The 27,186-nt window shown below is 41.1% G+C and overlaps 3 protein-coding genes across 3 annotated transcripts in view; 2 read left to right on the top strand and 1 right to left on the bottom strand.

The window, feature by feature from the left end:
• The first annotated feature begins 539 nt into the window (after positions 1-539).
• LOC126558083 (vertebrate ancient opsin-like) lies at positions 540-10,930 on the top strand. The gene is made up of 5 exons (XM_050214027.1): positions 540-723; positions 1,170-1,329; positions 6,764-6,959; positions 10,022-10,154; positions 10,271-10,930. Exons 1-5 carry the CDS (start codon positions 562-564, stop codon positions 10,913-10,915), a joined length of 1,296 nt encoding a protein of 431 aa, XP_050069984.1. The 5' UTR covers positions 540-561; the 3' UTR covers positions 10,916-10,930.
• A 2,971-nt stretch (positions 10,931-13,901) lies between these two features.
• Positions 13,902-27,186, bottom strand: part of LOC126567171 (uncharacterized) — a 31,209-nt gene continuing 17,924 nt past the window's right edge. Inside the window, exon 5 of the mRNA XM_050223403.1 lies at positions 13,902-14,089. Coding sequence (XP_050079360.1) covers positions 13,902-14,089 — 188 coding nt within the window. The remainder of the gene's footprint in view (positions 14,090-27,186) is intronic.
• The window catches only part of LOC126556838 (DNA damage-binding protein 1), a 412,736-nt gene continuing 411,252 nt past the window's right edge, over positions 25,703-27,186 (top strand). Inside the window, exon 1 of the mRNA XM_050212362.1 lies at positions 25,703-25,706. The gene's annotated coding sequence lies outside the window, so the exon portion shown is untranslated. The remainder of the gene's footprint in view (positions 25,707-27,186) is intronic.

Here is a 27,186-nt window from a genome sequence, read left to right as displayed (position 1 = left end):
AGGCTTACAAAATCAATTATCGTTTGACATCTGGGCTGGAAAGGGCAATCGGGGTATTTCCGCCAAATGTTTGTTTTACCTTTTGCTACGATTGTTCACTTTCATTGCCGGCATCTATGTCAGCTGTTGAATGCCATCGCACAGATCATAGACAAGGGCCTGTGCGCAACGAACCGTGGTTAGGATTATCGACAATACCGACAGAAGTGGTGAAGCGTGTGTATAGCATGTGGCTACAAGCTACAGGAACAAGCTGGTGCTGTTAGTGCGTCATCCGTGCGTTCCGTCGTACTGTCTCAGTCGCACCTGTCGCAGCTATCGTCTGCCGGACTTCAGTCATCGACTGCATTCTAGGAATTCTGTACGTGCAGAATGTTGCTGTCGGTACAATAATAGACCGCAACGGATATTTTGGATGCTTAACCATCCGTGCCGGAATCCTTCGATTGGGTCCGGTCGGAACGGGTAAGTCTTGTCCGTCTGCCTCCCGGGCCGTGCCGTACTGCTGTCCCGTTCTTCGTCCCGCAAAACCGCCGTCCGAAACATGTTGCAGCAGCGAAGATGAACGAGGCTCCTAACGATGTGGCATCCAGCGTGGTAGACTACGAAGATCTGATGGCACCATGGGCGTACAATGCGGCCGCCATCACACTGTTCTTTATCGGGTTCTTTGGATTTTTTCTCAACCTTTTCGTAATTGCACTAATGTCCAAGGATATGCAGGTGAGTGTTCTCGTAGACTGTGCCCTTTTACGATTGCTTCTACGATTGCATGGAATGTCGGTGTCAGTGTTTAACGCCTTTCGGAACTACAGGAATTGATGAAGGTGCGATGTGATGAAAGAGACATCCTAATGGGGGAAAAAGGGAGAATCCATTTCCTGGTTGAAATGAATTCTGTCAACGGTGTTTGACGAGACAAACCCATACATTGCTGAAATGATACGTATTCGAATATCGTCAAGAATCGTCGATACTTTCCCCCATTGGCATGGAAATCTCCTTTCTCGTCGATCGATAAGATAGCGCACGCCGTTGATGTGATGTTGTGCTGGTTGTGGGGTTCGGTTGTGTCGTTTGGTCGACGAAACGATTCTCCCTATTAGTGTTAACGTGCGTACGCATTCCGGTTTCTCGGCCGGGGTTTTTTTCTCCCTTTCCAATTCCAGCTATGGACACCGATGAACATCATATTATTCAATTTGGTTTGCTCCGACTTTTCCGTGTCGATCATCGGCAACCCGCTAACGCTCACGTCGGCCATCTCCCATCGCTGGATCTTCGGACGGACGCTGTGTGTGGCGTACGGGTTTTTCATGTCCTTGCTCGGTAAATCCTTGTTTGTTTTGTGTCATAGCATCGAACCAACTGTTCTTGTACCATCACTTAGGAGCAATTTTATTTTAATCATAGCACAAGGTTCCAAGGTTTCCCAAACTTTTCCAATAAAGATGTTCCAACCGTTCAGTTCATTTATCATGTTTCCTCTATCAGTAGGCAAGCATCTCAGGTGATCTGAGTCATCCGTACCGGAATGGGTTTTAGCTATTATTTCTCGCTTATCGCTTGTCGTGTGCTGTTTTTCTTTAGACTTATGTTCATACCCGTTTGCCTGCGGGTTGATGCCTGGCCAAGCTGAAGGATAAGTAAAAGTAGATTCTAACGAGAATCACTTCCTCGAATGAATAGCCAATGATTACTTTGAAATAATGAATCAATTTGTTTCATCTTCATTGGTTTCCATGCTGGGATTTTTTTTTGTTGTTGTTCGTGATCCCTAAAAGGGAAACGCTGCTTTCATGTTAGGTTTCAGTTAAAGCAAGGTCCTTCTTTAAAGAGGAAACCTTTAACCTTTCGCTTGCACATCAATAATCAATAACCAAATCAGAAAGCTTTAGAGCGCGAAGGGTATGATTTGAAACTGAGAAAATAGACGACCGATGTATTTTTTTTACTCGTTTAATTTATTCCAGTGTCCCGTAGGATATGCCTGAAAAAAAGCGGCACAAAACAATGTTGAAGTAATCTTTGAACGATTGTACGGTGCTAATCACTTCAACGTCCCTTTTTCGTGTAGGAAAATGTTACTTTCTGTTGTTCTTTAATAATTAATATCGGAGACCTGTGTATCGGAGATGTAATTTTATTCAATGATTAGGCACGATAAAACTTTTTCATACCAGATGTTCTAACATTGTGTGGGATCTAATGCCATGATTCCAGTATTCCGCTTCGATCGCAGCTTTAAGAAACGAGCAAGCACTCAAATCAGTGTCACAACTTTAAGGGAAAGGATACAAAAAGAAAAAGACCCAAGATGCCACCCTCGGCTTTTCGCCCTACTGGCCGTGGTTGGTTCATGTGCGGTTTTTAGCTAGAAGTTGATATGGTTAACCTATACCCATTCGCTTTGCACATTACTAGCAGCCTTCAAAAACCTATGTGATAGGCAGGAAAGTTCTTCAAAACTTCCCACTTTCGCACCCTCGTAACGTACGCAGAATCGAAACAACATTTTCGTTCGCAATACTATTCCGACCTCGTTCGATTTCGTAATGGAGAAATTGTGTCGTGCTGTGACATACAGGCCGCTTCTTTATTCAATGAAAAGACAATGTTCAATACATGGTTGAGCCGGACTGGTATCAACTCAACTTTGGTCAATACCGATAGCGATAGTGAAACTATGGACATAAATCTATCAATACACAATTTGCCACAATCCATTTAATCTGCTTGTGCTCGTGAAATGAGTAAGGTATTGCGTAACGAGCGGTGACGTAGGGGTTTTGTTATGATTTTCTAATCTAGCGAAGGCTGCACACAACTCAATGCGGTGAAGTTTTTGGACTAGGTTAGTGATTTTTGAAATTCAGAAATACTATTTTGTGATCATTGTATTTGTTGATTTCTATTGGAATATTTTGTTTTGAAATGTGGAAGAATATGGTTCATATTTTTATTTGGAAAACATAACAAAGCAAAAACAATAACATTGTTGAAAGCTTTTAACATAATCCAAAAATTTCTTATGAGTGGTTTAACAATTGTATAATTTCTCTCTTAGAATTTATTTAAATTATATTGGGGCAACCCGGTTGTATAGGCAACAGCGGCGCCAGTCTTCAAACGGTAGGACCGGAGCTCAAATCCCATCCGGATTGTCCATCCGCATTGAGGACTGACTATCCAACTACATGGTAAAGGCAATATAGTAAGCCATTAGATGGCCGGTGAAACCTTAGAAGGTCGTTAAGTCAAGGAGAAGAAGAAATTGTACCAAATTATTGAATTTTTGCCTTGCCTTACCATCTTATTGTCACCACCGCTTGTGATCACTATGTAACACAGACAAAAATAACAAGAAATATCCTCCATGGTATACATGTAGTACCTTATCCCGGGCATGCTCGGTTGTGGTTGAGTGCTGAACGCGGTTGCTGAATGGTTGCTGATGATGATGATGTTTTAGATGCGGGAGATGGATGTATTTTCTGTTGATCCGATGATAATGCTGTAGCTATTTAATCGAAGGTGTTTGAATGCTTCCGATTTTGAGCTGTCGTACAATGACTCTATTTATCGACAACCTATAAATTTGGGTCTAGCCAGCAATAAAACATCAATTATTTCGTGGACAGCACACTCAAGAATATATCGCCGCATAATGTGCTCCAGTTCAATCCAGCAGCAGCAAGAGCGTCTTCGCTACTCTTGAGACAGAACCCGCCAAATATCCCCGACTCAAACGCCAACGCAGCCAAACACGTTGTTTCAAGGCAGATCTGTATTGGAGAACACTGTACCGTGGAAAACGCCTGCCTCCCTTTTTACGGCAATATTGAAATTGTTGCTCCGTCAGTCAGACAAAAAAACACTTAAGACTAAGACAACACAACAAATAACAAAAAAGGCATGGTGGAAAACGAATCAGGATCAGAGGGCTGATGGGGACGTGGAATCATAGGACGAGACCGTTGTCTCTGGCCAATTGGTAAGTGAGGCTCATGTAGGGGAGGTCACTGGTTGCAAAAACTTCTCTGTTTTTTGTAACCGTTCGTCTGCCGATGTGCTCGACTGCGCTTACCAAGGAGGTCCTGACAGTTTGGAATTCTACGCAGGACCACTGATCTACGATCCACAGCGTAGAATCTGTTACCGTAGTCACATACTTAATCATAAGTTGTCCCAAAATAAGCAAATGGGAGAAAAAAATGATTGATCTTTTGGATAATTACAATTGATAAAATATCCATAACATTTCAGAAAAGTAAAAAATTTTGACGATGAAAAATATTTCCATAGCTAATATCCACCATGCTTCAAAATTAACTGGTTTTATGAAAATGAAAACAGGTGAAGAAAGCAAGTTCTTCATAAGTAATTCCCTGCTTCTGCCCCGGAAACAATTTCTGTACGCAAGTTATATTACTACTTATGCAGTTTAATTCTAGGCGTGATATTAAATAATGATATCTTAAAAAAGCCCGAAACGAAAATGGTATCTTAATTATAGAAATAATTTTCTAAGCGCATATATCGGTAGGAAAATGTTCTCTTACCCTAGGGAAATCAAACAGGCATGTCGCGGACGTCAGATTTTCTTCCTGGTCTATCTAACTTAGCTACAGGTATTGGATGCTCGCGTAACATTTATAAATAAAATAAAATGCTAAATTGGATTAGGGATTTAGTAGAATATCAAATGATCGCAGTAGTATTCAATTTCTATAAAATCACTATTTTTCCCCACAGATGTGGTTAATAGGACATCCCATGCACATGATTGTTTATCCCATGTGGGACTGACTATCCCGTGCTGCGGGTAAAGCAAAGTCCTGGAAAGCAACAAATGGCAAGGGAAGAACTTTCGAGGTTGTAGGCTAAAGAAGCAGAAGAGTAAGGTTTGATAATGATTTCGTTAAAGTTTCTTTGAAGTTAAAGATAAAGAACAGCTTGGCTTCCATTTACTCCAGAAGTCCTTTAACCCGGTAGAACAACATCGTGTGCAAATCCAATTTTGAACCTAGCTCGTCTCCTTATTCCATCTGGATGGCAGAAACACGCTTTAATGACTGGGTTCAATTCCAGATTCTAGAAAATTTTTGCACTTTGCCCCTTTTAGTCTTTCAGTTTTAGGAAAGCCTTGCAGCAGTGATCTGCGTATCCTAGGAAATCTAAATAATTCCCAATGCTTCTTACTTGGAATCTGGGTGGCTCCCTAATGTCAACATGACAAAATAGACGGACAAACCTGTTGCGGCTTGGGGCCCTGAGAATGTTCTATCCAGCATTACCTCAAATTTAGTTGTAAAGTTTTACCCTAATCGTGGCCTTTGTGGCCACGTCAAGTCAATACAGAGACGATAGGATGATGTAAAGATGTGCTGCACTACCAAATTTTCCAAGAATTAAAGAATGGTGAAGATATGCTGATGGGTTGACTTTCCGATGTGAAATACTTTTTAACGATTGGGATAAATTGATCCTATAGTAACATGGAGAAAATCTTGTGGGCTTTATTAATTTTTTATCATCGTAAATGGAGTCTGTTTTTCGCAAGTCTTTTGAATTACAAAAATGTTTTTAAATTCTCTGAATATCGATGTTTGCCATTTTTAATACTTTATGCAGCAATGGAGAGTTTTTTTGGCGTGACATCGTATTGACAAAGACTCAAAGCAGGCCACAACAAAGGCTCCAAAACCATACGTTGCATTGCATTATGCTCGATTTAATGGTCTCTGGCGGCTTTTTCCGGGTGTTAGATTTGCAGCTATCATTCAATGAATTTGAACAATAAAATTGTTCTAACAAACTGCCAATAAAGAGATAGACGACAGTAAAAGTAAGTTAACTCATGACAATATCCACCGTCGAAAGAATTTTATTAGCTTTACAGATAATTGTGAGAATGTCTCTGGGTAATAAGCCGTTCATTTGAGTGGCGCAACTTGGGCATGGTCTTTAAGTAGCCCAGTTGGTTTGGTGATAACGACGAATTGGTTCACGCAGCTAGACTTAACACTCTAGAAGTTAGATCGGCATACATGTGACACAAGTTTATTGAAAAAGATAATTTTTTTTCAAATTTTAGGCCACACATTACGTGTCACGATTTCTTTTGTTGTGTGAGATAAAGCTAAATTGCTGGAAAAACACATTCTTGCCACAAATCTATAATAGATGAGTAATAAAAGACAATTTCTCGACAAATTGTACTTGCAGGATAGCATTTGCGTTTGGTCCACGATCTTTTATTGAGGAGATAAAATGTTCTTTGAAGTACCAAGATTTTTTATGAAAAGTATACTAGCAATTGTGTCCATTGATGTGTTTTCCATTTTATCCCTGATAGGAATGATTCAGAGTAGGAAGCAGACGGAAGGTGGATTAGTGCTAAGCGAAAGTCATAAATATTATTAACGGCAATGCTCTATAAAGGTGGTGATAATTTTTTCCCCGTTCAAAGACTATCCATTTCCCTTGAGCCATTTAATGTACGGTTGTGCCTTGTTTTGCCCTTAAACTTGCTGTATTTCCTTTAGCACGACACTCTATTACACCAGCTGACTTCAAAGTCAATTGTTTTGCGTTTCTTGATGGTGCAAGAATATTGTAATTGCAAGGTGGCTCGGAAAGCTGTAAGCGTATCATGTTCGTCTTTGTTCGTTGCTTTTATGTCCAAACCTACAGTTTTGCCGCATTTGCCGTTTGGAGAATCAGCTTTCTTTGATACGGTTGCCATTTGTCCCTTTTCCAGGAATTACCTCCATCACGACGCTTACGGTGCTGTCGTACGAACGGTACTGTCTCATCAGCCGCCCATTTTCATCACGAAATTTGTCACGCAAAGGAGCCTTCCTGGCGATATTCTTCATCTGGGGCTACTCGTTCGCCCTAACCTCGCCGCCACTGTTTGGCTGGGGAGCATACGTGCAGGAGGCAGCTAACATTAGGTAAGTAGTAGACGGACAGCATACCGGTGCACAGAACATGGGTAGCCTTTTTTGTGTCAGGATGTCTTAAGCTGTGTCCATGGGACGTACGTTCGTGCCTGTGGAACAGTTCCACCTGTAGGTGAAGTTAATCTGAGCGTTTAGGGATTACAAACTAGCTTTTCAGCTTGTTAATCTGGCAAACTGTGGCAAGTACGTGGGTAGATTTAATTGAATTATTTATGCGACGTTAAGGGCTCCTAATATTACCGTGAGGAATACCTAGGGTATGTTTGAGATCCTCCAAAACCAGGCAGTGAAGCAAATACTATTGCCGTTGCAGAAGCATTCTTCATGGATGTTGAACGTTGTCATAGTTTTTGCAGTTTCGTAATGGAGGGACGTGTATTATCGCTGATGTACTTCATTTAACTGCAAATACAGGGCAGCAATTATTTACAACAAAAAATTATGTTTGAAAGAAACTGTTTACTAAAATGTGATGCAATAATCCAATTTAAAATACAGAAACAAGTTTATATAAGGTCAATCATATCATAGTTGCTGTTGCGAAAATTTTATGCAAATATTGCAATAAGAAAACGTGTTAGCCACACGTTGTGCAAATTTCGGATTGATGAACGTTAGCTTCATTTTAATCATAGAAACCAATCGGAAAGTCCTAGTCGCTCATCGTACGTCTGCATCCTTCATGTCCTGCAGGATATCCGTGCGGGAATGCTACGTACGATAGGTTTTACTCCCGGGAAATAATGCTCCTCTAAAGGATTGAGATTGATTGAGACACACGTGTAGCTTGTCGAATGCACTTTGTATACAATCTGTTGAAAATTTCTTCACCCACACACACATATACATGCATATATAGATTGACGTACACAAACGTAGATATTGTGAAAATTCGAAAATGATGATGCTACGTAGAATTGGGCTGAATTGGGGCTAGAAACAGGGCTCTAAAAAGGAACCGTACAAAATTGGTACAAGATGAGCACGTTTTCTTGGAACTGGAGTTTATATTTGGATGAGGATTTGAATATGGAATTGGATGTTTTCCTTTCGCCATTGTATTCGACACAACGTAATTACAAATGAAGATGCGTTGAATCTTTTGCGACGATGGTGGCAGCTGAATGACGATGGAAAAGTTCCCACACGCGCTTAGTTCTTAGAATAAACTACTTTAACACATTTAATTGCGTTACAACTAATGGGGTTGGTAAGATTTGTAGTATTTTATTTAAAGTTATTTTATATACGAATTGAAAGAAGAATATTAAGAGCAGACTGCATGGACATTATTATACACATTGACGAATAGCACTTATTAGAAGTTAGTCAATAAGAAAACGGGTTTCTAAAACCTTCAAAGTCCAAGAGTAGTTTTTTTCATCTTCGAGGAATCTATCTCCCAGATCTTTATAGCTCTATTTGTTGTATCCAGCTTCATTGTCCTTGACCAAGTAATCCATAAGTTTAGTCTTATGGGACGGCAATGCAGAGACCGGCAATTTAAGCCCTGTGACGACCGATGTAATCCTGCTAAGTACCGCACCTAAATTTCGGTTCGTTAATCAGTTAGAATCATTTTACAATTTCGTTAACACGCGTCGTGACCAGCAGAATATCCCTTCCTTAAAGTCTGACGGCAATAAAAATGTTCGGTGTTTACCGAACAAAGCAGATCACATGATCTTCTTGCTAAAAATTTTGCTAACGTTAGCAGAGCTGATCTTGTGGCACCTTATCTTTTCTACAAAGGGAACAAAGCATCCAGTTTTCGGGGTCCGCTTGCGTTAGAATCTCCTAAGACGTTTAACTGTTCAAAATTATAATGGTCTTTACTTCCTGGGTTCCTGGGACTGATAGCACACCTTCCTGTGTGTTTATAAATGGTTGCTCTGGGAATGGTCCGGATGGGATTTGAACCCCGGTCCTGCCGTTTGAAGATCTGAGCCGCTGTCGTCTATACAACCGGGCCGCCCCCATCATCATTACATCCTTTTTGTCAATACGTACTTACGTTATTGTAAACGTTATTGTAAAGGTTACCAACTTTAAGGCTGTTTCATTCCATATCATCGACTAACGTTAAATGCAACCTCCAAAAATATATTGACTCTTTCATTTGCTGGGGTGTGTTTAATGGTTTAGAACATTGTGCACAAAAATGGAAATGGAAATATCATTTGGACGTTCCAAACCTTTGTCACTATAATTTAAGGAGCATAGACTGGTAATACTGATATCTGATTTAAAGTACTATAGCAGTTATATAATTTGGGATAAATCAGTACTCGATTATGCCTGTGAGATTTTGGCGCCGGCTGATGTCACCACCTTGTAAAGACTTGTGAGCCTAGAGAGAGTACACCAACAAGTATGTTTCGCTAAGATATTATCCAGCAATATTGACGATGTATGTCTGCTATCCTCCACAAACCTACATGCCCCCATGCATCGCAGTCATCGCCTGAATTTTAATATTGTACTTTCTAAAGCTTAAATGGCGGACAAAATTTACAACAAATGAAAAAAAAAATGACAATAAGCCACAGAGCCGTCATACTCAAACATAAATAAAATTTTAAAAATAAAAAATATGTCCCTTCAAATGCTATCTAAGAAGCATTTTAGCTTTTCAAAAAATTTACTACTCTAGTTATGAAGGTTTGTTCTTCTGTGAACTTTCCCTGGAAAATAAATATCTTACGAAAAAGGACACTTGAAGCATTGTTATCACCTTAATAATTTACGCTCTGTCTAGTGTAAAATACGATGGCACCACAAAACGAATTCTTCGCTGAATGAAATGGAAGACGATTTTATGTTCACTTCATCATCGCACTTAAATTGAGCAGAAATTCTTAAGACGATTTTTATCCGACGGGTATAAAACTACTTTTATTCCCATCTACGCAAATGGATGAAACTGATACTCATATCTTATGGTCCTGGCACATATCTTCCAAATTCATCTTTTTACAGTTAAAACTAGTGAAATAAATACCTTTCATCTAACCGCAATCAATTTCTGCTTTTCATCTTTCCACGACCGTCAGCTGTTCGGTGAATTGGGAGTCCCAAACGAAAAACGCCACCACTTACATCATTTTTCTGTTCGTTTTCGGGCTAGTCGTCCCGTTGATAGTAATTGTGTACAGCTACACCAACATCATCGTTAACATGCGCGAGGTAAGTTTAACGTTTAGCAGACCAAACAGCAACATCAAAGCTGCTTGATGCGGTGAAACAACACTCTAACCACACATCAAACGTTATCCCTTTCATCTAATCTACTGGACCACCAGAACTCTGCTCGCGTTGGGCGAATTAATCGAGCTGAACAGCGTGTCACCTCGATGGTGGCGGTGATGATCGTCGCCTTCATGGTTGCGTGGACACCGTACGCCATCTTTGCGCTTATCGAACAGTTTGGACCACCGGAACTGATTGGACCGGGATTGGCCGTTTTACCGGCACTCATCGCCAAATCAAGCATCTGCTACAACCCGATCATCTACGTCGGCATGAACACACAGTTTCGGGCAGCATTTACCCGGGTGCGCAACAAGGGACAAGGTGGACAAATGGCGGACCAAAACACCACCACCATGCAGCGTGAGCTAACCAAGAGCAGCCGCGATATGGTGGAGTGTAGTTTCGATTTCTGTCGTAAGAAAAACCGCTTCAAAATTAGCCTAGTGAAGCCGACCGCTCCGTTGGCGGTGGTGGATGTGTCGAGTAGCTCGCATCCGGGCAAGGGAACGAGCCGATCGCCCCTGGACCAAACGGTGCTGAACGAGATGAACGATGATGGTGGTGGTGGTGGGCGCGAACGTAGCAGTGTTTACGGTGGTACCCGGTTCGTGCGTCCAGACTTTGAATTATCTGTGATTAATAGTGGAAAATCGATACTGATAAAGTCGAAAAATTTTCGGTCCAATTTACTATAAAAGCGCACGTGATACGAGTGATGCCCGGTGAACGAGAACACATGCTGATGTACGATTTAAGCAGTTAAGTAAGTATAGAGGTGGTTCCTTTTTATTTATTATGTTAGTTAGAGTGGACGCAAGGGAAAACAGAACGTTTTCTCAGCGCGATGGACCAAAACGAAACGAAAGAACGTCCCGATATGATACGTATTTGATCGTTATAGATGTAGGAACGGTTTAAAATTTCAACAGCTGTTTTTTGTTTTTTCTAAAGGGCTATTTCAACATTCGATGGATATTTAAGCGCTGTATTTCTATGCAGACGAGTTATTCAAACAGTTCTCTAAATCTTAGCGCTTAATATCATACTAAGTGACACAAGAATAAACGAAACCAAATATTTATTAAATTTTGAAAAAGTCCTTTCGAGAAAAAACATGCCATGAGCATGTGAAAGTTCCCCGAGAACCCCTGTAATTTGCTCATCGCTCGCTAAAGGAATGAGCCCACTTTTAGTGAGCGATGGCGAGTGTGCAATTGTAGTTTTTATTAGGGATAAAAGCATTTGCGTTTACAAAAACATTACATTTTGATCAATATAAGTTACTTTACAACGAAATTATGCAATTGTAACAACCGACGAGCTTTTGGAAACGACACTCACGACATGTGAAGGTAACTAGAATGCAAACCCACCAAAACAAGAACGAAAGAAAGATATCGAGGTAAAATGTTACAGTTATGTGCTAATTAGTGAGTGTGGCATTTCTTACAAATGCTGTTTAACTGCAAAAAATAAGACATGTTCACAAAAAAAGTCCAAAATTATAAAATCTAACATGAGCTAAAAACAAGTGACCGATACAGAAACGATTCGAAAGGGCCTATTGGACTTTAAGGGGACTTGATGGTTGATTGCATTTCGTGAATGTGATTGCATCGAGAGTAAATTGAAAAGAATCTATTGCTGTCTGCCGTTACAACTACGGATCAAGGAAGGGAAGGGAAGAACACAAACAGAGAACTATATTTATTTTTACTGTTAAGAATAATATAATTAAGCACACGGCGTAAAACTAATATAAAGGTAAGAAAAGTTATCATTGAAGTATATGTAATTGAATTTTAAATGGATTGTAATGATTCAATTAGTAGAAACAAAACAGAAAAAAACAATATTTTTCGAATCGGACAAATAAATAATTTAGATGAATCACAAATTAACATTCGCGTTTGTTGATGATTTGGTTATTGTTTAAATAATAAAGGAAATTCCTTGGTTTTGCTGTCTTTGCTAACGGAACAGTCACGCTTCAACTTTATGATATCGCATTGCTTTTTTGTAAGTATAAAGATTTAGTCGAGAAGAGATCCTGTTTAACCAAGTGATTTTTTACACTTTTTGTGTTTTTCAATATGATGAACATTTTAAACATAAATTTTAAAATTTGAGCTTAAATTCGTATGACAATAAATCTGCTCGAGAATTGTTGGAGAGCAAAAAAAACAGCTCGGTTCAAACTGTATCTATTGACAACAATTAAATTCATATCGAAGCATCAAAGCATATTGAATGCAAACATTGAAAATGTGTTCCAAAACCCTGCACTGAAATGCAGGGCACTCCTCTTCCCTTAGTTTAGCTTTTAATTAAACTGCATTGGCATTGGTTGTATGAAATTTCAAAATTTAATAAAACGACACTTGATGACCTCATTTTATCGTTATCGTTTCGGAAAATGAAAACTTACAACTTTCATTGTTCTGTCGAGAAACGCGTTTCCTTTCCATCGCTTTTTTCAGAATCATTTCAAAGGGCTGTAAATCATGTTTAGCAATGAAGGAACAACAGGATGTGAAGCATGCCAGGCGGTCGTAAAATAATCCTTTCCCTGCTCCCTGAACGGGTCATTGCAAATGTAATGAAGTGATGTAAGCAAAGTACAATGAACGGGTGTGAGTAATATCAGTTCACTAAGAAAATAATAAACACTACCAGTGGTATGAGATGCATTTAAAAACGGGAAGAAATTGTAACAATGACACACTAATGTCTCCGTGTAATATGGCTTCTATCGTTCTTGTTGCCTTGTTGTTTGGTTTGGGAGATATTTTGAATTTTGTATCGGATGGAAAACGGTTTCGACAACCTTTCTGTGAAACCGTGGGCGAAGCAAGCGATTCAAAACGGTCAAAGATTCGTGTCTACTGATGAATGCCACGTGCGTTTCGCTCACGTGCTTATTCGGGATTGGGCAGAACGTGTAAAATTGAACGAACTTTTGCGTTTGTGGACAATAAGAAAAGGACGATAAAATGATTTGAAAGTTTTGAGGGATGCTTTATTTTGTCCAACACGGACAAATAAAGCAGGTGGACAACGGTTGAAAAGGTAGGACGAAGCCATTCGGCTGTGATCTTAACGAAGCACAATATTGCATAATGTAAGGCGCTTTTTCAAACGAACGGCAACAGTTGCTGACGCGAATTGTGACGCACGTTGCGATTTGATGGATCGTTGGTGGAGGAGTAGTGATTCATTTGCAGTTTCTGAACAGGTTATGGTATAATGAAGTACCGTATTTTTTACTTCAGCTGACAAGTAAACGATAAAATCAGTTATCGTTGTTCCTAAATTTTTCAAACACACTCTGCTAATCTGGCAACGATTGCGTGTAATATTTTTCCCTGTAAGACTAGCAACTTTTTATAATTGTTCTAAAATTTAATGGCGTTTTAGCTTAGTTTAGTTCAGAATGTTTTCAAAGCATGAAGTCGATGAACGAGTCAATTCTACCGAAACATATTTCATGATTGATATTTTAGTCGATTCTGCACCATTCCTTACTTGTCTTGTACAGGTTCTTTTGCAACTGCATCCACCTGATTAAGCTCTCGAACGATCCAATCCAATGCTGCTGCCCGTTCGGTAAAACCAGTTCGTATCACGTTTGCATCGCACAACATGGCGTGCAGCTCAATGTAAACGGCCACTCCAACCACCTCAGCCGTTCTCGGCGATTCGGCACTCCGCAAGATGCTCGACGGATCGGATCAAAGATTGTCCAGCCACCGCGAAGGAACCGTACCGCGGTAGGTCAGGATCATCGACGTATTGCCGTGCGTCCATCAACAGCAGCATAAACGCGTACCGCACAATTAGCGCAACGGAGTGAGTCAACCGGCTGTACGCTGTCGGTTGGAGATGAAGTTGGAGAGCCGTTGGAGAGTTTCGTACGTGATTATGCATTCCTCCGCCCCCTTTCATATCATTCTGTTGCACATTCGATGCACAACCGTAATCGTGCCCGGGTCCAAGTGACAGTGACGCTGGACGACGGGAAGGATTGCTGAGACGCGTGTTTGGGGGTTGAAAATTATGAATGTGGTAATGCGTAACTTGCAAAGCGTGTACATTTGTAGTATCAATAGCGGCGCACGTGATGCTGTATGGCTTGGGTTCTTGTGCTGTGCCTAGTGTTGTGTCAAGTAGCTCCATCTTTAAGCGGAGGAACAGGGCTACTGCTTTCTAAATTTTGAGTCTTGCCAACTTAGGTAGAACGCAAACCGATGGACTCAGAGTAGGAAATGGTTACGATTACATTCGTCTCTCTACTGTCTGCAAAAAGCGGTATCATTTACTATAAAACTATTGTGGATGTGGTTTAAATATTGTATAAATCTATTGCGAATATGGCTGGTAGCATGTCAAAACTTTAAATTTCTCTATAGAAATTGCTGATGCGTAAAAATCTAATCAGGCGGTTCTGATGCAGTTTTTTAGGTAATAGGATTGCAGCAAAATCTTAATTAGGTTGGCAGGTTGCTTGATACGTGGTGTATCTATGGCAATCGGTGAGGATGAGGCGAACAGTGATATCGTCACCACAGAAGCTGCAAAGTGGATTTGTTAAGGATAGAGGAATGGGTCAGGCGTGTACTTCCTCAAACAAACATCACTAATAGACGAAATAAAAGAAGTCTAATGCCTCAAAGCCCATCCGGACCATCCCCCCGTTGTGAGGACTGACTATCCAACTACGTGGTATTGGCAAGTCTAGTAAGGCATTCGATGACCGGTGTGACCTTAGAGGTCGTTAAGCCAAGAATGCCTCAAAGTCCAATTAGCTAACTTTGAAGAGTTGAGATTTCTCAGCACGTTGGCACTCAATAAGGATACTCTACGAATCCTTAGATTCGTAGAGTATGCAGAGATTGGCTAGTGCAGAGTTATGGCAGAGCTGACTAGCGATGGCAGTGGGTATCTGTGATGGCAGGGCTACTTTGGGAGGATATAGGTCCACAGCTAGAAAGCTGCAGAGTTTCCCCATATTTAATGTGGCGGAACTACTTAATAGTCACCAAGCGAGAACGAGGTATCGGTAATGTTTCAAAATCTTTACGACCTAATCATCTGATTTTTGACAGTCAAGGCCTCCCATTAGGTCCACACTAACTGAGAGTGAAGATTTCCTAGGGTGGTCGAACTATCTTCTGAGCGCAATGATGCCTGGTTAGGGCAGTTCTATTATAGATTGAAGGCAGAGCTATCTAGTGATGGCAGTGACAATGTTTTGGTGATAGATTTACAATAACGAATCGGCAACCTCCAAGCCCTAAATTTATTGAGCTGATGCCTCAATGCAGATCTTGAGCTCGCTACCCACCACTTTCCATACCATGCTGACGTTCATGTACAGACCGAACGAATGCGAAACAAACTGTACGAAAAGCTGAAGCATTGCGTCTTCAACATTGTGCAACATAAATGTTGCCCTGTGCGCACCAAAAAGTGCGTTTATGTGACTTGCCGTGAAATCTGAAGGTCCAAAAACAAAAAAAAAAAAAACGAGAAAAGAAAATAGAAATAAAAACCACACATGACCCCTACGCAGTGGCAAAAACAGCCAAAAACACACAACTTTGGATAGATTGGTGGAGAAAACGAATTTTCTGAATACGAAGTTTTTGCTCGTTTTAGCTGTGGATGGTTGTAGATGAACGGTACAACGGGTGGCACATATGTTTACAGTCTGTTTGTACATTTAAGCTAAATGGGCAGTACATCCAAACGCAGTTGATTTGACACAGAGATATAGGGAGAAAAAAAAACGAATCAAGTCTGCACTTACACCGATTACTTCAACAAAACAAAAAAAAAATGACGGGTGTCTTTTTATTGCGCTGCGGATTGCATATTTGCTTGGTGTGGCAAACATTGCCGATAGGGAATTCTTGTTTTACGCTAATTATTTCATTTATTATTTTAATCATCAGATAAATTATTAATAAATACGCCTATAAGCAATAAAAGTCAAAAATATTATTACAACAGATGTGTCTGTTTTTGAATAATTCAACGAAAATATCGTAACGCGAGAACGTTCTGTACGCAACACCGAGTAACACGTGGTTTACTGTTTTGGTGGTGGAAAATGTGAAAGTAAACAATTTGTGGCCAACTGTACGGGGGTGTGTACATGCTACTATTGCTGCTGCTGCTGCTGCTACTGATGGATGAGAAATGAACTGGCACGTGGTGTCAGATGGTGATCATGCATGCCCACATCAAATCAGCCTGAATCGGTTTTTCTGGTAGCATCTGGCGTTTGTACAGATTCTTTGTTTTGTTGGACATGTGAATGGAATTTTTTGACATGCATTTTGTTCCAGTCTATTCTACGTGAAATCTTGAAGACAGTGATCTAGAATGTACTCTTGAAAAATAAGCAAAGGGCACAGTAGAAATGTGTAAAGAAATATGTTACAAAAAAAATGCTCAGCTTTGCATTCCAATTATTGTCCACGAAATCATGCCATACCATTACAACCGACCATCTCCTCCATGAAAAGTGACCTTAAAGGACAACAGAGTTAGGAAAGATTAAACATTTTTACCTGACCCGCTTCGTTAGTTTCATCATGCACGCTAATGAGTACACGTTGGTAGGACAATCACAGACACCGCATCAGTGCCGAGATTGTGAAACTTGCTCAGTGCTCGGGTGAAACTTCTCGGGAAAGGATTTTACGACTCAACAGGAGCATACGCTTTTAATAAAGACAGTGCTGATATGATGCCCACCATCGGGTAGGTGTGTAACGATCTCATAAAAGTAATGAAGACGAATAAAAGCACCCAAGGGCTGAACATTTTCCGCACAGCTGTTTCAGCGCACGTGTATGCTGGTGGTGATCTGTATTATGTGGTAACCGACCGCATTAGATTGCAGGCAAATTAAGTGTTGTTGTCGTGCACTTTTGAATTGGATGGGTTTTGTGTGTTTTGCTGCACATACAGACGTTTGTACACCACCGTTAAACAGTATGGCAATGGCTGGTGGGTGAATATGAGAATCTAAAGGTAAAGAAAGGGTTAATGAAACAGTTACATATAGCTAGAGTTTCTTACTTGAAGTGAGAAAATGGGAGGAAAGAGCAGAAAATACTTAAAATTTTTTAGATTTTTGGGAAATGTTTTCACAACGACCACGACAATAATTACTAACCTAGTGTTATGGTAAAATAAAGTTTGTTAAGCAAGCAAGAATAGAGAGAGAGAGAGAGAGAGAGAGAGAGAGAGAGAGAGAGAGAGAGTTCTGGAGAGGTGCTGGAAAAGAAGTATTAATTGCACCGATTATCTCGCGTTAGTACAGGAGTCTATGCTATCTTGAAATAACTTCAGATAACCGAAATCTATTACCTAAGCAGCGGAATCCGATAGTCCACGTACAGGCACGAGTACTGGACGATGGTGACGGAAGACGTCATCGCTCTAGACACTTTCGATTGGCAGTATTTGGAAAGGCGTGTGGAGAAACTGAATGGATCACGAGCTAGCTGTGCTGTTTGGCAGGTGCAAATAGCCGGAGGGTCGTCGAAATCGGAAGGATACGATGATTGGGGCACGTGCTAAGGATGTTGGACTCATGCCCTACGTAGTTGTCCAGCCGAGCCGTGAAAGAGCATAGCAGTGAGCAAGAGTGGTGGCTTGCTGCCCTTGGCCTGAGATTCCTGGAAACGGACTCGAGACATGGTCATGTTTCAACGACGTGCTCTATAGAGTAGCCCTATAAGAAAAAAATGGTAAAATCGATAAAAAAAACTCAAAACAATCAAACGATGAACCAACGGATATTAAAATATAAATTAAAAGGCAGCATCACGTTTTATGTCGTACGGCAAAACACGTAATGTCTTGTTTTAAGAATATCAACTTTGAATGTTCTAAGAACTTGTGGGAAGGAGTCCAAGTCTCTGATGCATGTTCGATTATTGGGCAGTCAAAACAACAATGAAAATAGCTTAAATTGAAAGGAACATGAAACATTCTGCAGGTTATTGAGATGAATCCAAATGATTTTTGCTACCGTTGGTAATGATAGTGTTCATGTGTCAATCTTATAATCAATCCACATTAAAGTAATCCAGGCTCGGTTTTTTTTTCGTCCTGTTCGTCCTGTCGAAAGCAAACTACATCAGTCAGTATTAGTCGTCAGTAGAGTGTAGGATGTACAAATGAGATTGTGAAGAAAGGTTTTAAAGAAATAACATTACATGTTGCAAAAGTTAGTTGAACATTTTATGAACACGTTTGTATCATAGGATTAATCATGAAATAAATTCTTAAACTCTTTTTGTCATTCTGATGACAATATGGCCAATCCCTCACGTCATTTTTGAATGGTCTTATTGTACAAGACTGTACAATAAGACCATTCAAAAATTTTTATATTCAAATAAAAATGTTTTTATATTTTAGGATATTTTTAAAGTTCTCTTTACTTTTTGAACTCTAGCCTGGGTTAGATCTGATTATTATTAAATGTAAGGTTTTTTAAACCGTGCTTCAAATTTTGGAGAAGATGGCTGAACACGAGCTGAACAGAAGATGGCAGCAGTTTAACACGTACCATCTCTTCATATATTTCAAGGCCGCATATGATAGCATAGCCAGGGTAAACCTCTACAGGCTTGTTAGAATTACCATGACCAACGTCATATGCCAGGTAAAGTTGCATGGAAATCTCTCAGGGTCCTTGGCTATCACCAAAAGCCTGCGTCAGGGAGATGGGCTCGCCTGTCTCCTATTCAACTTGGCGCTAGAGAGGGCCATCTCCTCAAAAAACCTGTCGCGACGGTCGAAGCTGGGACTGTATCGTACCTTTATATTCCCAGTACTCACATACGCCTCTGAGACATGGACCCTGTTCAAAACAGACGAAGCCCTCTTGGCCGCGTTCGAGAGGAAGATGCCTGGAAGAGCCGCTAAAACGACGAGCTGTACGAACTGTATGACGACCTTACCATCGTGCAGCGAATTAGGCTCATTAGGCTATTAGGCTGGTATTAGGCTGGTGAAATATTTCACCAGCAAGGCAATTGGAACGTTGTAAAATAAAATAGCCCACAATAAATGAGACCAGACTTGGTCTAGGCAGTTACTGGGTTTCAGGGCTCTGAGCAGTTTCAGAACAAGTCTTGACCTAGGCGTAGAAGGGTAACACAGTCAGTTTTTACGGCTCAACTTACGAATGGTGATATAAATTCTTGCATGTGTGCTTTTATTGAGATTAAAATGTCGTGCTCCTAACTTCTTCAGAGCAGCGACGCCTTTAATACAACATTGGGTTTCCGAAAACGTCCGAAATGTGTGATTACATCAAACGATTTACTGATTAACGTAACATCAGACACGCGAACACGTGAACCATATGCCACGGCTTTAAGGGATCTTTTCCATAATTCGTCCTGGCAGTAGACATAACCATCTTACTTATACTGAATGGATACTTGGTTTGGAATTTGGCGAAATTTGAGTTTTTGTGTAAAGAGTACATCTGCTGATCTCAGTAATGTAATGAATGATATTCTCCAGGCTACAGAGCACTGACAATGCAGGTGGAAAACCGTTACGCAGTAGCAATTTAAAAACAATTCTCTTAAATGTTAAATGATTTTCAAAAAAACTGTTATGACCGCAGCAAAACAAAAGAAATAACAAATCCACTAGAGTGTCAAAGAACGAACTCAAGACAATATTACAAAACAGAATGTCAAAAATAATCAAAAACGAAAAACACGGCCACCGGATACCAGTTGGATACAATTGAAAGAAATAATATTTAACAACGAAATGTCAACCAAGCTCGACACACGCTCGCCCAAAAAGTACACACAACTACAGGTAATTAGCAAAAAACCTCCCAGACAACGGGGAGCATTTAAAATGATGTCATTTACCCTCCCAAACTTCCATTTGTCGTCGGAGTCTCCGAGGAGTCCGCTGTAGCAATTTATCCAACATATTCCGTTGCTTAATTCACGGTCGATTGAACAACTTACAGTAAGGACCACCGACACTCACCATCTAGACATCTTTCCCTCAGATTAACTCTACAGACACTCCACACTGAACTGCAGCCAGTTGGTAAGAGATTTTCTAGCTTCGGCCTCTTGCCCGGCCATTTCTTTTGCCACACCCGGTTTTACTCACTTTCCACGCTTCCGACACAATTTCGGATGATTGCCCGTGTTCTGTTGCGCTCGTGCCGGCGATTAATCGTTCCCGTCTCCAAAGTCGCCCAAAACGACGCAGGTTTGTTTCGCTTTTGTTTCACCCTTCCCTCTGGACCCCCCCTTTTCGGTCCACCCTTTCAACCCCGAGGCGCGCACGCGCCTATTTTCCGGAGACTCCAGTCTTGCTTCCTGGACCAGGTAAAGGGTGATGAGGCGAGGCATGAAATGTGTGTGTGTGCGCGTATGGAAGGGTGGAGGGGGTTGTGTTGGGCAGCGCATGCAAAGCGCATAAGCTATGCGTGCTCATACGCACCTTCTCCGCTTCGGTCAGCGATCGACGCAGCATGATCAGACACTATCATCATCATCACCATCATCGCCATCGCGATCATCATCATTTGCATTCGGACGGCCTTCCCTTCTCCGATCCGGTCACCAGGTACCACCTACCCGTTGCCTCACACCGCCATGCCTGATCGTGCCACCGTGCGAGGAACCTCAGACGCAACAACCCGTCGTGCGCTTTCAGTTTCGATCGTACCGCGGCCGATTGCGGACGTAACTGCTTTCTGTTCGGCTTCTGCTTCACAGTCACCACTTTCGAATCCGCTCACTAGCGAGACCTTTTATCCTGTTGCTGCCTTTTTTTTTTGGTTACTCTCGCTCGAACGCATATATATAAGCAAATCTGAACGTATTAAAGTACGCGAGTGTTTGTGTTGTGTTTGTTTTTGTTTTTGCGAAATATTATCTAATATGAAAGTTTAACAACTAAGACTAATATTGGTCACTTAAATAGCATTGTAGATTTTGAATGTGTTTTAACCTTAAAAGTGTGTCATAAAGGCGATTTACTTTCGTTTGGTAAATAACATAGTGACTTTTAGAGGAAAACACAAAGGACAAAATTTTTTGTTAAATCATACGAAAACGACCTCACAACCCATTCTCACCCTTCTATACTGACCGCAAAAAAAAAAATCGGTCCAAACTCTTGAGGAACCTTGACTGCGCGATCCATGCGTTTAATGTTCGCCAAATTGCTTAGTGAAACCGTGTTTCCAGCTGATTTCCCGTGTGGCGCGTGGTCCAACATGGCTGTTGTGCAAGCTGACTCTAGTCTAGTCTTGTGTGCCCTTCTTGCGACAACGACATCTACAGTGTTGAGCTAGAGCAGAAGACAAAAGGTTGGCAACCACCGGAAGTGCGCCCGTTTGGGGAAAGTGTCCGACGATAGCCAAAGAGTCAAACGAAGTTCAGGCCCGCGCCTGAAGAGCGCTGATCGCGCACGTGCATTTTTATCTGCGTACAAGTGTATCAGTGTAGCTTTTGTCCTCGTGTGTTAGTGCATGGCGAGTTTACCAGGCTCGCCGGATCACAATCCGGCGTGTCATGTCCCAAAGTGAAACAAGGGATCGAGCGAAATGATAACAGTGCGGTAGTAGTGGTAGTAGTTTCAGTATTATAACACCACAAGGAAACCGGAACACCGTCTGACGCTTAACGTCTGACACCACTGGCGCCATTAACTATTTCGAAGGTGTTGTTTTATAATTGCACAATTTTTAGTCTTTTTTTATTGTTTTCGTTTTCTGGAGACGCCTGTTGCATCAAGTATTGTGTGTGAGAGATAGAGAGAAAGAGAGAGTAAAATGTGTGATAACACTCAACGGTAACCGTTATATTTCAAACATTCGCTCCATTTGTTTACTATTGCCCAACTGTCATCTGCTTACGATCACGATCACCTAAATAGCTACCATTTTCCTCCTTTCCCAGGCGAGGGGTGTAAATTTGTATGTTTTTTTTTGGTGTGTATGTGTGAGTGTGTTAGTAGCTTGTTGCGGAGAAAGAAATAGATAAAAACAAGAAATTTATTTGCCTGCGGCCCCCGATTTTGCATTAGGCGATCCCGCGCGATCACGAAAAACTCTCACTTTCGTTTCGGCTTTTCAGCACACACACGAGTGGTTTGTTTGTTTTGTGATTTGCTGCCGGCTGTTGCTGCTGCCTCTGCTCTGCTGGTAGTGGTACCACACGAGTTTTTGTGACCGGTTGGCAGAAGAAATCGTAGCAAAAAATACAGAAGGAAAATAAAACGCACTCCCAACTCCAACCATCCTCACCAAACGGTTTGCGGTTTGCAGCGTCTGCGGATAAGCTCTCGAAGCACGATTTTGACGCCTTCTGCGTGTAACTTCTGGCGCAACGGAACCGAGCGCTGGTCGGCGCGTCATCGTCACGCGTCGAGCGCTTGTTGACCACAATCAATTGAAATGTAAGTACATTTAATGATTTTTCACAGTGACCGCGGGTAAGCTCCGGCTCCATTATGTTTCTGTTGTTTGGGGTACGTTTTCGCCGGTAGCCACACGACCGCTTTGGTGAGATCCGCCCCTCCGTACAATAGCATTCGACGCTAGAGTTACTCATATTGCGGGATGGCGTTATTTAATCTTTCATCATCATCATCATCAATATCGCAGTCATCATCTTCAGCCAACCCTGTAACTGTGTCGCGTCTGTTGTCTCGATCGTGCGCATCATCGCACACCTCTTCAACTTCTGCACCAGGCGTAGTAGCGCTTCGTGCGAGCTTTTGGGAGCCAAAACCTGTGCCGATGGTGGACCACACAATGCTACAATGCTTGCGTCTTGCGTCTGGTTGCGATGCGGTGGATGAGCTTTTCTGATACGTTTTTGCTCTTGCGGTTCGTTGTCCCACTACCCCGCACAGCAGTGTTGTGTAATTGCATGCATGCACACTTTTGCCGACATGTGCCACAGCAAGTACACGCCGGAGTCTTTCGTGCGCCATATTCCGTCCGCTTCTTCCCGCATTGCACACCGAAAGCATCTCGGCTTGCATCTTTTCGTATCGAATCTTCGACCAGTCTCGGTTGGAGTGCAATCGAATGGCACATGGGCTTGTGGCGTGACGGTGGGGCGGGAAAACCCCAAACGCAAAGAAAACCACCATCAAACGTACTCGAACGCAGCGAACCCGCGAACTCAATGCGCTTACGAGACGTTTTACGGTGGTGTTTGATTGATTTCGGCACATTTGGTTGGCCACCGGGGTTTTTTTTTGTTTGTATGTTGGCTGTTTGGAATCTCGGTTTGTTTGAATGGGATCTTTCGCCCCATTTTTTGCCTTCCTTTTCCCTTACTACGGTGACCGAATATACCTCAATCGATATCGAAAGAAATCGACATCGGGTAAATTGTAATGTAACCGTATCGCAGTTTCAAAAGCAAACTCTTTCAGGTCAGAGGGAATTCCTTCGGTAATGAGAATGTGTTACAATCTTCTTTTCTTTTTGACTTGTTTGTGAATGAGAAGATATACTCTCAAATGATAGGTGATGTTTTTTTATATCAAATTAGAAAATTATAAATATTTGACTTTTCCTTTTACTTCTGTTTTGAAACCGAAAAAGATGAAACGATTCGTTGCTTGCGTTGCGTTCGGTAGCAAATTGCGTAGGTGATGATTTGGTGATGATACTTTACCCAAAATATATGGGTTACTGTTTATCTTTTGCGGTTGCTGTTGGAAGCTTTCTTTTATCTTAAAACTTCTTTCGAATGTGAGTTCTAATTTGTCAGTGGGCTTATGCATATGCAGACAAAAGAAAGGGTTACAAAGGGTTCAAGTACAACTATAAAGAACAAGGTCAATGGAGTTGACGCCTTACCTTAAATAGTTTCATAGAAAGATACAGAAAAGATCGAATCAAGTGTAGCGTAGCTTTCGAGTCAAATACGAACCAACATACGTTTGCGTTTGCATAAACTCTTCTGGTTGGTTGGATCGTTTGTTTATAGAGACTTTGAATCATTAGACTTTATTCGTTTCTATATGAAACCTTTTCTTCTTCTTGGCCTAAGGATTTACTAGGTCACGCCGGCCATCAAATGAGTCCTCATTAAGGAGAGACGAACCGGACGACGGGTACCCTGTCGCCCCATACACCTAAATCTTACACAATTCATGAATCAAACACCCAGAGAGTTCGACGAAACAGGAAAGAGCGTTTGCTGGGTTATCTAAAGAAAATTAAATTACTGTGATTTTATGCAAATCCCGAATTGTCTTAATATCCACCGTCTAACGGGTCACTTTTATTAGTTACAACCGTCCCGAACAATCTTTGCGGCGAACCCATTCATCTCGCGTATTAGGCTAGGACAGTGTATTTAGGAAATTGCTAATTACACCATGCATACGATCCTGCTTGGAATTAGCTCAAAAATGATGTTGAAATTCTTAAAACTCAATTTTATTCTTAATCTTGCTTTAACTATCTCCGAGACCATGCCGATCATCGAATGGTCAGTCCTCAAAAAGAGAGAATTGCTCTGATGCAGCACCGTTAGCACGTCGGCTACCGGGAAGCCATACAAGTTGAAACATGTCCATATCCCCGGATCCCTGGTTATAGCTGCTTAAACTTTTTGTCCAGAATAAACTTTTTATTTCTTTATGACGACGAGACCTCTGCTAGCGCCGCTGCAGAAATAGACGAGGATAACCTAACCTTTATCACGCCTCATCGCTTTCTAAGGCATATCCAGGAGTCTAGAGAGTTCACCCAAACGTTGAAGCCGTTGATCCTTGACAAGATAAAAATTATCATACAAAACATGCTGTTCGTTTCGAAGACGAAGTTGTCTATATAACCTTCGCATCCTGCATTGACGTTACTTTTGGATGTTGATTGACGTTGGAGGAGTATCGAAGAGACTAAAAAAGGACCGCATCAACCGATAGATTTATATGAGTAATCCTTGCTCAGAGGATCTTTATTATTCTATAACTCAGCTTAAGACCAGAAGGAGTTGCTAAAATGCAGACATTCATTTTCCATACAATTATGGCAAAAGTTCCATCTATTTGCTGCAGGACCCCTTAATGAGGATAACCAAGATTTTTTGTAGAATGTTTCATGAGAATTGGATTCAAGCTAAGTTTGATATAATGAGATGTATGCAGAATTAATGGCTAGCCGAAGTAATTTCGTTTTTGTAATGTACAAGATATCTTTTAGAGATTTGCCGGACTTAAGATTGAACCAAATCCTTCTTATATTTCGAAAGATGAAACCTTATCTCATCACAAACCATGTCAGACGATTTTTTTAAATCAAGAGTCCTATTGGAGACATTAAAAAAAATATATTATTATTTTCTGACTTTACTGCTAACGTACATAATTTTAAAACTCAACTATCATGAATGGCTCATGAATGTCAAAAATTTGATTAAAACGTCCATTTCCAGCTGTAACGTTATACGCACGTGTGATATCTGTTTTCATAATCAACTTAGGCTTTGCCAGTTTACAATTTACGATGTTGCGGTTTAATTTACAAACCAAAAAAAAAACGCAAATCTAGTTAAATCACATTGCATGCGAAGCAACGACCTGTGTGAACCCAAATAGACAGCAACAACAAACACGAAACACTCTAGCTGAAATGTTCCCAAACCAAACTAGGAACCACACTAATAGTATCGGGAACTGTGTGGTCCGTTCCGTCCAATTACCCAATCGTAGTAGGTGGATGAGTTTGCGTCCTTTGCCGGGGCCAAATTGTTTCGAGTGCAATTGTTTAAAATGCGACCAGCGTATCAAAGCGTCACCCATCCGTCAACAGTCTAAAATTGGACACCATCTTTGTACCTGACGCGTCAAGGTGAACCGTGTGCAAAAATCTAATTTGGATTTAATTGCACATTTCACCTACCCTCGAAAAGGGATGGAAGTGTTTGTACGGGCTTACAAACTGTTTTTTGTAGGTTTGTCTTTTTTTTTCTGGAGCTTCTTTTGCTGCCTATTTAAAAATTACGCCGCACCAAACGTTCCGGTGTCAGGCGACAGTGTTTGCATTGTCTTGTTCGCTGATGGTCGTTGGGTGTTTTCTGCAATTAATAAACTCCCAACGTGCCAAATAGAGATTATAGTTGGCACGGTGGGTGAAGGTTGCTTCCTTCACAATTGTCAGAGATAATCGATTTTGTGCTTTATCCTTTGTGCGTGCAGTGGTATTCCGTGAGGCCATCAGTGCAAACCATTTGACGCATCCCAGCAGAAGGATAAACAAATCACATTTCATTTTAAACAAACCCCGTTTCGCATACCAACTGTTGGGCCGTTGCTGAAAGACATGGTTTTGGTAATAAAAACCTAGAGATATAGGGAGAAATACAAAAAATCTACCCTGCAAACTAGACTCCCTCTCGGGGTCGTAATTTTAAAGCTAGCATCGGCTTGAACGACTTGCCCCCATCGTTTTACATATTCCTATTCATATCCATACTACCACCGTCACGGATGAGTCAAAAGATACGTTGGCATGCGTGCGTCGATTAGAAATTGAATGTCATCCACCAGTAGGCGTTACCTACCGACGATCACTTTGGATCGTGTTTGGATAAAGAAAAAAAACAGATAATGTTTCAGCTTTCACTATTTGAAACAGATGATCTGGCAACGGGAGCGCTCCAAGCGTTTTGGTTTGGCTATGAAAAATAAGACATAACTTTAAACGCTAACATCATGGTGACGAACCAACGATTTTCTTGGTCGATCGATACCTTTTTTAAACCTTTTGAGATACCTTTTTTACATTAATTTTCAATCAGCCATAACAACGCTCTCGGAATGTTTAACGAATTCGACGTACTGTCGAACGTTAAACATTCGAAATCTCCCGGGAGGACCATGACGTCTCTTCCACCAATAGAATAGATCCTTCCTATTTTCC

Source organism: Anopheles maculipalpis, chromosome 2RL (assembly GCF_943734695.1).
Source record: "Anopheles maculipalpis chromosome 2RL, idAnoMacuDA_375_x, whole genome shotgun sequence".
Taxonomy (NCBI): domain Eukaryota; kingdom Metazoa; phylum Arthropoda; class Insecta; order Diptera; family Culicidae; genus Anopheles; species Anopheles maculipalpis.
This window is presented reverse-complemented; position numbering and strand designations above follow the sequence as displayed.

Excerpts from the sequence above, each read along its gene's own strand:
- LOC126558083 (XM_050214027.1), top strand. The coding sequence starts at position 562 with ATGAACGAGGCTCCTAACGATGTGGCATCCAGCGTGGTAGACTACGAA. Across the intron at positions 1,330-6,763 it reads GTTTTTCATGTCCTTGCTCG|GAATTACCTCCATCACGACG; the intron begins GTAAATCCTTGT and ends TCCCTTTTCCAG. Across the intron at positions 10,155-10,270 it reads TCATCGTTAACATGCGCGAG|AACTCTGCTCGCGTTGGGCG; the intron begins GTAAGTTTAACG and ends CTGGACCACCAG.